The sequence below is a fragment of the Megascapheus bottae genome, chromosome 10 (assembly GCF_031878675.1).
Source record: "Megascapheus bottae isolate mThoBot1 chromosome 10, mThoBot2.hap1, whole genome shotgun sequence".
NCBI lineage: Eukaryota > Metazoa > Chordata > Mammalia > Rodentia > Geomyidae > Megascapheus > Megascapheus bottae.
Window position 1 is genome coordinate 54,533,686 of NC_143518.1, and position 12,190 is coordinate 54,545,875.

The 12,190-nt window shown below is 44.3% G+C and overlaps 1 protein-coding gene across 2 annotated transcripts in view; it reads right to left on the minus strand.

The window, feature by feature from the left end:
* Srgap2 (SLIT-ROBO Rho GTPase activating protein 2) overlaps positions 1-12,190 on the minus strand; it is a 242,591-nt gene that overhangs the window by 13,211 nt on the left and 217,190 nt on the right. For both annotated transcript variants that reach the window (XM_090341319.1, XM_090341318.1), the window contains exons 16-18: positions 11,807-11,941; positions 9,338-9,443; positions 2,952-3,176 (exon numbers count right to left, since the gene is read on the minus strand). In XM_090341319.1, coding sequence (XP_090197445.1) covers positions 2,952-3,176; positions 9,338-9,443; positions 11,807-11,941 — 466 coding nt within the window. The remainder of the gene's footprint in view (positions 1-2,951; positions 3,177-9,337; positions 9,444-11,806; positions 11,942-12,190) is intronic.

Sequence of the window (12,190 nt, forward strand, 5' to 3'; positions counted from 1 at the left end):
CTAGCATGCATGAAGCCCTGGGTTCAATTCCTCGGTACCATATACACAGAAAAAGCCAGAAGTGATGTGGCTCTGGGATCAAGCTCCAGGACTGGCAAAAAAACAAAACAAAACAACAACAAAAAACAAAAAAACAAAAACAAACACCCAAAACCCCAAACAAAACAACAATAAAACAATCTTTTTGAGTTTTCTTTGTGAGCACTGGTAAGAAAGAAGGAGCTGAGTCATGGGTGTGAGTGGAATTGTAGTGTTGAAGTAAGGACTGGAAGCCTGGTCAAGTTCATGGAAAAATGTACATTCTCTCAAATCAACCTAGGGTAGATAACCAAGAATGGCCATCGCAATTACTAAGGTGCCATTTCTACTCCTATCTTCTGGCTCAGACATGCTAAGAGTAGAAAGGAGTTCTTAACTTCTTGAAAAGTACAGAAAAGCCATGTTCCTATCTGGTTTCTTCCTCTGGCAGCAAGTGGTAACACGTGAACCTTTCCTGATAGACTTACAGATGGCCGCCAGTCCCATACCCTGCTGTGCTGACTCTACTTCTAGCCCTGTAGACTGTCCAAAGCATGAATTCCTATACTCCTTGAAGTCCCTCAATGGCCAGGTGACTAGCTTAGACCTATCAAGGGGAGCAAGTCAGTCAGTTCACATCAGAGAACATTCTGGGCCCTCTAAGAGTTTGGCAACATCCTGGAAATCCTCACCTCAGAGAACCCTAAGGCACACTGGGCAAAAAACAAAGCCTCCCCAAGAGTGGAGTTCATTCTTGTGACTATTTGCTGACAGCCTAGTCCTCTGCCTACAGACCTTGCTATAAATCACATCACCTAACTTCAGCCCAGTTTCTGAGTCACCAGACTGGGTAGGGGCTAATCCCACATGGCCTGGGTACTGTTAGTCAAAGGATCTCACTTTAGAAACCTCTATACTGTGGTATCACCTTTACTCAAGATGGTTCTTTTTAAGGTCCCTGTAGCTCTAAAATGCCATGCTTCTCTCATTCCACACCCCTGGCCCACCAACCTCCAGGTCCCAGGAGTCTACAATAGGCCCAGTGGTAGTCCTAGGAAACCAGGCTCCAATTTTAGGGCTGGTAAGAGTTCTGGAATGGATTTGCCCTTCCTGTCCATAGCTGTAGGGAGGTTCAGGGCCCTGGTACCTCTGCCTGGCAGTCCTGGTTTCCGGGACACTCTTTAGCATTTGGGCAAGTGCTCACTTCCCCCAAACCGCCACCTTAATTTACTTTACTAGTTCTTTTCTCTTTTCACAAAGGATGGAGGGAGAGGCTGAGAGTTTCTGAGTGGGTGTGAATCCGGTGGCCGGAAGGTCTCTCTCAACCTAAGGTCACTGACTCCTGTTCCTTGGTGCCTCTGGCATGAGGCCTGGACTATGTAGTAATGTTCCCTGACTAATCTAGTATTTCCACAGGCTGTTAATAAATATCAGATGCACAACAAATAAACGAGAGTGAAAATACCTTAGAGCAAACCAGAGAAAGGGAGTGGCTTGTCTATGCATGCCCCAGTGAGCCACACTGGTTCTCTGCTCCCTCCTTTGAGGTGGGGGAGGGAGGGTGCTGGTGCAAGGAGCTTTGTGCTCCCAGAGCTGTGCAGGTAAAAGTAAGAATTGGGAATAGTATTCCATAGCTTTTCACTATTCGTGCAAGATGGAAAAGCAGCTTCTGAGGTGATATGCACACGGGCATCCAGGAGACTGAGGCCTGAACTGACCAAATTCCCCAATCACACTCAACCATCTGTTGGCAACACTTTTTCTCCAAGCCAGCCAGCTGAGGATCCTCCACCTTGGACCCAGACTTTGGACCTGCAGTTCAGCTGAGAGGAATGAACTCAGAGATGTCACTACCATTATTAAGATGCTCACAGAGGCATAAATATTACTCCATGGGCAGGAGGCTGTTCTGTGGGGGTCAGGGAGAAGCAGGGACCAATAGGTTTCTAATTAAGTAAACAACCTCCCCCTGGTCCTCCCCTATGTGGGTCGATAGCAACGGCACTGATCAAATTGGTTCCAGATGTTGAATTCCAATGGAATCTGACTCGCTTGTGCTTTCAGCTCAGGCTGAAACACTGTTTAGGGGAAGAAGGGAGGGGGACGAGGAAGGGGAAACAAGGGGTGATGGGGATTAAAAGGGAGGCAGTTGCCTCGGTGTTTAGTGGGAAATGACACTATGATGGCATCCTGGTGGCTGTGTGGGGTGCCAGTGCACTGTTCTAGAAATCAGAGATCAGGGCTGAATGCCTAATATAGCACCACTGGCCTCTTGGGTTGCAGGGACTTTATCTATAACATGGAACTGTGATGTCACTGTTTACAAATGAATCATTATTTATCTAATGGAGGAGTCTAGCAAAGATGCACACTAGGGATTCCTTTTAGACCTCTGTTGTTAGACCCTACAGTAGAATTCAATATGGCTTCAGGGTGGGACCATACGTGTCTAACCTGCCGGAATTGAGTGACTTTTATTTCTCCTTCTGAAAGCATTTGAATGTATCCGCTTAGAAACTTGGTTAGAAAATTAGGCCTTGTATCTAAACTCTTCCAAGAACACTGTGATTCCCTTGGGTGTAGTGCTCACAGGGCAGAGCTGAAGTCTGCAGTGCTTGGCTGCCTGATGAACAGTGGAGATAGACCCACTTCCTAATGTGGGGTCTACTCCTTTCCTGGAGTATTAGTGTTACTATTATTGTGTTGCCACTCTTTTGTAACAGTTCTTCAACACTGGAACTCATAACAAAAGGGCCAAGGTGCTAGGACAGCCTACAACATCCCTGGACCCTAAAGCCCAGAAAAGCTTGGAGCCATGGCTGAAGGACCTGGGTGGAAAAAAAATCCTTTGGTTTCTGCCTAGCCATCTGGCCGCCCCCAAACCAGTGCATGTTAGTGACTTCTTCCCTCCCCTCCAGCCCCAAGCTCCCTACCAGTAATCCTCCATGCTTCCTCCTCTGCTGTAGACAGGACCCTCCAGCTCCCTGGGGTTTGGGAAGATGTTCTCATGCTGGATGATGATGGTTTTGATCAGCTCATTCACGTGGGCTTGGCAGGACACCTGGTCGTGGCCCTCCGGCACCGACATCAGTGAGGGCCCAAAGCAGATGGCGAGGTTGTAGGGGTCCATCATGTTCTCTTCACTGAACTGTGATAAACTGGAGGAGAAGGGAGAGGGGCAGGCTGGAACGCTTTCGCATGACTGCCCAGAAAACACAATCACAGGCGGCACCGCCACGAGCAAAAGCAGAAAGTCGACAATTTGCCACCTGCCTTTCTGGCCATGAGATTCCTTCCAGAAAGTCAGCTTAGGAGAACACTGAACACCACAGGTAAGGTGAAGGTTCCTGCTTGCAGCTCTTACTCAACTCTTGTACCTTTAATCGTATTCACCAAAGCTGCTCTGACTTGAAAACATGTCAATGGCAGAGGGGGCCCAACCCACGAGCAGTCAGAGCAGATGGGCAGATGGGGAGCCTCTGCTTGCCTTGGTGATGATCTGGTCAAGAGATGTAGGTACTGGGCACTGTATATCTTCTTGTTTACCAAACACACCAAATTATTAGGGATATTCAACTTAAATGTCTAACTGCATCTTAAAAATAGCAGATGGAGGGCTGTGAGTTTGGCCTAGTGGTAGAGTGCTTGCCTACCATGCATGAAGACCCGGGTTCAATTCCTGGGTAGTGCATACATAGAAAAAAAATTGCCAGAAGTGGTGTTGTGGTGCAAGTGGTAGAGCTCTAGCCTTGAGAAAACCCAAGGACAAAGCTCAGTCCCTGAGCCCAAGCCCAGGACTGGCAAAAAAAAAAAAAAAAAGCAGATGGATTAGCTTTTGTATTCTATCAGGCCAGTGAATTTCTTTCTAGAATAGTTAATGCAATTATTTTTCCTTTTCATAATATCTTCTTGGAGATTATATCTAGGAGTTTTTCAGGAAAACATCAGTATACTGTTTAAATTCTGTTAGGCTTCTTCTGAAGGCAGACTGACTTCATTATTGGGTATTTATTTATTCTGGGAACTCCCCACTTCTACAGTTGCTTTAGCCAAACTTTCAACCTTGGACAAGGACTCAAGGTCCTCAATAAGTAACTGCACCCAATGAGTCTCCATGGGCCCCTAACTGTTCAGGTATAGAAGGCTAGGCCATCTCTGGATAGAACCCACGGCCTTCAGAACTGTAAGCATTGCTGTGGGGACCAGACCTTCCTCTATTATGGGTATAAGCAGGAAGTTCCCAGTTCCTGATTCTGAACAGAATCACGGAAAGGCCCAAGCCTCAACTGTCTTTGTCACAGCAGCTACTCTTCTGCATTTGGCAGAGTTGATTTCTAGAATACCCTGCGTTGAGGTTTACATTACAAAGTTGGTTTCCTTCTAACCTAATGTCTGGGCTCTTATTCACACTTGAAGCATTTTTAAGTCAGTGAAGACACGTGAAGGGGCCCAATGGATGTGAACTGCCATGGGAGGAAGGAGCTGCACATTGCTACTCTGTATGACTTAGACTAAAAAATGCAAGAGGCCAGTGGTGGGAAAGCTATAATCTCAGTGACTAGACTGCCTTAAAGGAGTTCTTTTTTGCACTATTATTATTATTATTATTTTCAGACAGGGTTTCAATAGCCTAGGCTGTCCTTAATCTTGAGTTTCTTCTGCCTGAGCCTCCTGAGTGCTAGGATTATAGATGTGTTACTATACCTTGTAAGTTTAAGAACTTATGAGAGTTCTTTATTTTGTTTATGTCTATAGTAGGGCTTGAACTCAGGGCCTAGGCACTGTTCCTAGCTTTCTCATTTAAGGCTGGTACTCTACCACTTGAGCTACAGCTCTACTTCTGAGGAGAGTTCTTACACGTCTACTTTTATAATCCTTCCCTGGATCTTGAGTTAGAAGGAAGCAGATTTGGAAAAGATTGGGGAAGTATCTTACTCTACTTCTCTGCCAAATTAAAACTGGAGAGAAGCAGGAGGATCAGCAAGACCTTGTTTGTTAAATGTGGTCTGATAGTGTTTAGTATCATGCAAGAAACTACTCTCTGGAAAGCCTAAGGGTCAAAGGGAAGAAACTAGCACTGAGAGTCCCAAGTGAACGCTCTGGGACAGGTGAAGAATGCTTGGAAACCTCCTGTGGAAGACGATGTCACATTCACAAACGGCTACGTGACCAGGAGCTTGAGGAAGGCATATCTTCATGAACTGTACTCTCACAAATCTAGGTAAAAATAGACTCGGAGCCCCTTTTCCAATCCTCAGAGGGAGGATCTATGCTTAGGAGAGGAGCTAAAGGAGTGAGATTTTTACTCTATGGGGAACACAGATGTCTTCAAGAATTTGATAATTAATTTGTATAGCAAATGCTTGTAGTCCCAGTTACTTGGGAGACTGAGGCAGAAAGATCATTTGACTCTAAGAGACTGAGGCAAACCCAGGCTTGCAAAACCCTGTCACAAACAAACAAATAAAAATACGTAGAAGGCTGGGAATAGTGATGCATGTTTTATAATTTCATCTACTCAGGAGGTACAGACAAGGTGATCAGTCTAAAACCCATTTAAGCTCACATGGTAGAGTACTTGCATAGCCCCAAGTTCAAGCTCTGGTACCACATACACACATATATGCAAAAAAAAACCCCTAAAAATAACTAGAAAAATTCATACATCTGCACACACAAATGTAAACAACCTTGCCTTACATGTCACAGTGGTAGTAGTCTTTGAATATCCTGAAGATATGTTGGATTTTTTTTTTTTTTTTGCCAGTCCTGAGGCTTGAACTCAGGCCCTGGGTACTGTCCTTGAGCTTCTTTCTTTGAGCTCAAGGCGAGCACTCTACCACTTAAGGAGCCATAGTGCTATTTCTGTTTTTTTTTTTTTTCCCCTGTGCACTGAGGAGTTTATTGGAGATAAGAGTCTCACGAACTTTTTTGCCTGGGTTGGCTTTGAACCAGTATCCTTAGATCCCAGCCTACTGAGTAGCTAGGATTACATGCATGAGCCACCAGTGCCTGGCTAAGATATAGATTTTTATTCTTAAATGGACATATCTTGGACTAGAGGTGTAGCTCAGTAGTAGAATGCTTACCTAGCATGTATGAGGTCCTGAGCTTAACCCTTAGTATTGAGACAAAACAAAACAATAGTCTTGATATTAACTCTCTGCTTTTCTGTTGATTCACATACATGTCAGATCCTCTAAGAATTCTGAAAGATCTGATATCTATGTGTCAGTAGTTTAACTCTTCTTTACGATGGAATAATATCTCACTGTGTGAGAGTTGGAAGCAGAACTCACGCTTTTGGAGACCACAGCACTGACCTTTACTACAACCTCATGCAATCCTGGACCCATGACCCATGGCCTCAGCTAAGCTGCACCAGGAGTGACCACTCACAGACACTAGGTGATATTACTGTACCTGTTTCGTGGAGATAGAGGATTCATATAATCCAAGAATAAACTCCAGTCACCTCTAGGACCCGTAGCAATGAAGGATAAGGTCCTGAAAGTGTGGACCTAGCCAAATGCTCCTCTAGGAACTTTTGGCCAACTGTGTCCACACCTCTTGGGAAGGGCCCCGCTTTTCATGGAAATGCCCTTCTTTACTACCTATGTCCTGCATGCCATTAATTATAAATTTAGGAAATATTGTGATTATTCATGCTGCATCTCTTACATGAAATTTATTTTGATGAACAAATCAATGTTTTTTAATCAGACAAAGAAAACAAAATTAGGGGCCGGGAGTTTGGCCTACTGGTTAAAGTGCTTGCCTAGCATGCATGAAGACCCTCGGTACCCCACATACATAGAAAAAAGCCGGAAGTGGTGCTGAGGCTCAAGTGGTAGAGCTCTAGCCTTGAGAAAGTCCAAGGACAGTGCTCAGGCCCTGAGCCCAAGCCCAGGACTGGCAAAAAAAAAAACAAAAACAAAAACAAAAAAACAAAATTAATGATTGGAATTGGGACAACTGCCATGATGGCTACTATCTCCAACTCTGTGTCATGCTTATTCTGTTGCTTTTCATCCTCTGCAAGCTCAAAAAGAGAAAGAGATGATTGTATTTTCACATGCCCCCAGGCTCTCCTACATCCCCTCACTTCCGATTTGGCCTCCTTGCTCATCAGGAACAAACAAACCAGCCTCACGTTGAGGACAAATATGGTCAGTGAGGGGAGAAAGGATTGGGTGCCTCTGAGGGGACTGACTAACTACACAGTAATAAATAGTTTCCTGGTTGCTTATAAACACTGGGTGTAAGCCTGGGTAAGTCTGCGAAAGTCATGTGGCTGGGGTGCTGAGCCAGGATCTGACCAATGAGTGAGGCAGATGGAGCCTTGTGGAAGAGGCAGGTTGGGGAAACAAGGATTCTTGGTATCTATGCTGGGCTAGCAGCAGGGATACGTGATGGGATGAGCATCCCAGAGAACTCCAGCTGTGACTGTTCACCCAGATGCCTATAAGGGCAGGCCACCTCGAACTTGTAAGCAAGATAAAGCTTCTAAAATGACTCTAAAGTTGTATTCCTTTTATGTAGGGATCAACTATACAGGAAGATTTCATCTTCACAAAGAAGTATGTACTTTTTAAAAAGTACCCTGACACCTTAGTTTCCCTTCCTTTTTACCCACATGGATGGACACACAGATCCAGGGAAGTGTTTCTTAACTATATGAAAATCTTATAAGCCAGTGTCATGATCAGTGACAAGTGAAGTCATTCTCTGGACTGGGGAGTAGTAATGTGGATGGCTGGGGATTATGGTAAACTGAGGCATGCTTGCCTTGACACCACAGGGCATTGCTGGAACGTCTGGTTGCAGGTCTCACTTAATAACTTAATCACTTTTCAAAAGATTAATTGATCAATCTGTTTTTTTTGTTGGTCACGGGGCTAGAACTCAGGCATGAACTAGGTGCTGTCCATGAGCTTTTCTGCTCAAGAATAGCACTCTACCACTTTAAGCCAAAGCTCTTCTTATAGTTTCCTGTTGGTTAATTGGAGATAAGTCTCACAGAGTTTCCTGCCCAGGCTGGCTTCCAACCATGGTGGTCAAGTCTTAGTGTCCTGAATAGGTAGGATTACAGGGGTGAGCTACCAGCTCCTAAGAATTTTTATTTTAAAAAGTAGAATACCCAAAGAGTTTGATATTATCTCAAGTTTTCAAGACCCAACGGACCTGAAAAAAAAGCACTGGGCATGTTATCTGATTGATGCTCAGGTTGCCTATTTATAACCTTTGTTCTGGGTTGTGGGGGGAGAAGTTATGGTAAAAGCAGAATCAAATCAGAGGGACCCAGGCGGGAAAGTACCTGTGTTCTTGCTTGCTGCCTTTACTGCCATTTCATGTTTTCTCTGGGCAAAGACACACTGCCTTGGATAGGTTCAAATACCTTATCCAAGTCTAGGGCTCCTATGGTCCTCAGGCCTTTCTTCTAGCCATATTCATCCCCATCATTCATATGGGTGACTCTTACATTAGTTCTCTCAGACTATCAGATTCCTATATTTAGTTACTTAAAATCTCCACTTGGATGTCTAATCACTCTGCCCATGTGGCCCTGTCTTGATTCCCTCTTCCATATCTTGTTTTCCCTGAGCTCCATAAACGCCATCCCCATTTTTCTGTGACTCAAACTTTTAAGATTTCTTTCCTCACAGTCTACAATCAGCCCACCAACAAGTCCTGACAATGGTATGTTCAAAACATATTCCCAGCCTGACCATTCCTCACCACCTTCCAGTCTACCAATACCTCACCACACCATACAGTATGTGTTGGAAAAAAAATGCTCTTCACGATTCTCTGCACAAAGCACAGTGGGCAGGTTTGAAAATAAACAGAAGCAGATCATAACAGTGCTGCACTTACAATATTCCAATCATTTCTGAAGTCTAAGCCTGCCATAATCCTCATGCCTTCAACGTTCCTGTGGCACCCTTTACACTTCATGTAGGCTGTGGCCTATACCTTGTCTTACATGAGAATTCTTGACAGCTCACTCATCTAAAGTACTCTCCATCCTTCCATCTCTACCTCATCACCTCCTTGCATTCTATTCACTCTTTTTTTTTGAAGTATCTATTCCATCTGATAGCTGTGTTATTGTCTGTTCTTTCTGAAACTCATACTAGATAATATCAACACTTTCTCTCTCATTTAACAATGTAATTTTACAGCCTATTCCTATGGCCAACATACTCTAGATACTCAGGGAATCTTGTTGGGATGGATGAACAGGCAGAGTTCTATATGGTCTTCCACTGGCCAAAGTGAAGACCTGATTCATTTGTTCACTAAGGAGGGTACTCACTGATTGAGGAAGGCAAAGAGGTATCTCATGATAATCAGAGTGGTTTTAGGTAGGACCAGGAGGACTTTCCGGATGTGTAGTGCTCTCTCCTGCAGATTGTCCATTGCTGAAAGAAGAACGTCATGTGTTATCCTTTCCTGCGACTGTGATCCCAAAAGCAATGGTCACATACCCCTTGCTTCCAGAGGCAGAGCACAGCTACAGACTAAACCTGCAGAGCACTGGTATACAGTGGCAGGAGTTTCATTCCCTTTGCTTGAAGTGGGGTTGCTGCCAAGAAGGCACTAGTTGTATCCTTCTTAGACACAGACAGTACTAAAGCTGTCTCCCCAGCATCAACCACTTTCTTACTCAAATTCCCACAAATAATGAGCTGACTGACCATAAACCTGCCATGATTGCTCAACACTCAGTCTTGGGGAGCCCTCCTCTTAGGAGGGAAAGAGATAACACAGGTGGGTCCTCTTCTGTCCACTCTACATGTGATCATCTCCTCCTCCAGACAAGTCTGGCAGGCTATCTTCTCTCCCTTATCGGACGTGGGCAGGAGTGAGCGTAACCAGACACTGGAAAATGTCTGGATGAACAGTGATATCCTGGAAGCACTCCCTTCTATAGTGTGCGATGTGGATATTGTCATTTTTCTATTAGTGTTTTTACATGGGAAAGAAGAGCAAGGACTAAGGAAGGGTACATCTCTATGGGAGAACTGGGCAGTGAAGAGTCTTTACAGATTGTCCTGGCACTATCACCCAGCATAAGAGACTTTATCTAGGTCCAGTCTTGCAAAAAACACAAAGATGTAATTCAAGCAATACATGTTTGTGGTGTTTTTTGTGGGTCACGGGGCTTGAACTAGGCCTGGGCACTGTCCCTGAGCTCTTCAGCTCAAGGATACCACCCTATCCATGAGCCAAGCCCCACCTCCCATTTCCTAGAGGTTAATTAGAGATAAGAGTCTTAGGTCCTTTTTGCCTGGGCTGGCTTTGAACCCTGATCCTCAGATCTCAGACTCCTTACTAGCAAGGATTATAGGCGGGAACTATCACACCAGCTGTGTTTGTTTTTAATTGTATATTTTTTGTCTTTTCTTGGGGATCAAACCCTCTTATGAGGCAAGTGCTTTGTCACTTAGACCTAGGGATGTATGTTCTTAATCACACATAGTTCCTTTCCTCTAGACTCCAACAAACAAAACAAGAGAGCTAGCATCTTGAATGCTCTGGGCCTTTCTCAAAGTAACTGAGTGGGAGAAGTCTTCTGAGTAATCGTTGAGTCAAAGGAAGAAGTTATCTTCTCTTCATTTCAAAAGTATGGTTCCCTTTAGCCTTTCACGCCACCTTTCAGATTGGGTATGCTCCCAGGATGACCTGATATGGACCCAAGTTTTTGTGGATTGTTTTTCATGAACATAAGTGACAGGATGTTTTAGTATGATGAGATAAACTAAATGGGCAAAGGAAATAGCTTTTCAAGTCCCTATTATAGTAAGAGGCAGACAAACCCCCTAGTAAATGAGAACATCTATGTCTTTCTCTCAGAAAATAATCACTTTCAATGTACAAAGTGTTTTTCTTTTTAGGAGAGCACATATGAACACATGTAGCAGGAAAGCCAGGACATGTTTAAAGCAAGAACACTTCCAACAGTTATGCTTTTCCCTTGGTATCATGAAAATCCCTGTCACTGATGCATAAGCTTCAAATAACTGAAAAACTGCATCTTATGGATAAAGGTATTTTATAAAAGGATTGTACAGGGCTGGAAGTTTGGCCTAGTGGTTAAAGTGCTTGCCTAGCATGCATGAAGACCCGGGTTCGATTCCTCGGTACCACATACATAGAAAAAAGCCAGAAATGGTGCTGAGGCTCAAGGGCTAGAGCTCTAGTCTTGAGAAAGTCCAAGGACAGTGCTCAGGCCCTGAGCTCAAGCCCACAACTGGCAAAAAAAAAAAAAAAAAAAAAAAAGGATTGTATAGCTCAGAGAAGTCAAGGAGTTTACAACTGAGGCAAATCAGAAAAAAGCTCAGAAGTCATCACTTTGGGTCTTTAGACCTATTGTTTTTAAAGTGGTACTGTGGTTTGAACTCAGGGTTCTGCTTGCAATACTGGCATGTCATTTGAGCTATATCTCTAGTCCTGCTTTTTTCTGATTATTTTCGAGGTGGAGTCTTGTATACTTTTCTGTCCAGGCTGGCTTTGAACCGAGCTCCTTTAGATTTCTGTCTACTGAGTAGCATGAGCCATCAGCACTAGACTTGGGTTCTAGATTCTTACTGGAAAGTCATCTTCCCTCTACATTTTCTCCCCACAAATGATGGAAGAGTGGACATAAAAGGAGAAACTCATTGGGGAAAATGAAAAAAAGAAAACCAAAAATTTAGGGGAGATAATTCCATGGGAATTTCTGAATCTCTTGCTTCCAGGTGCTTTGGCTCCAGAGCCAATGTGAGGTTAGGACAGTACTTACTGACACAGGTCATCAGGTCATGGAAGATGTCCTTGGGGAAGAGTGGGTGTTCCAGACCTCGGAAGTAAAGCTTCAGGACACCAGCTATGGAGTCCATATCATGGTCATTCTGGTCCCCAGCCAGGGGGTCTTCTCCTGAGGATGAGAAACCCCCCCACAAAAAAAGGGGAAAGCAGTGAGAGAAGCAAAAACACTAGGATGAAGCAGAGGCAGTAGAGGATAGGTGCTTGTGTCTTCATTCTTTTCCATGAGTAGACAGACTAAGGAACAGATAGAGCAGATTACCACAGCTTAGGACTATTCCCTGGGGATGGGGTTGGGACACAGGAACTGCTTCTTTCACAGAATCAGGAAACCAGGCTGTGACTGAGCCCCTGGGGGAAG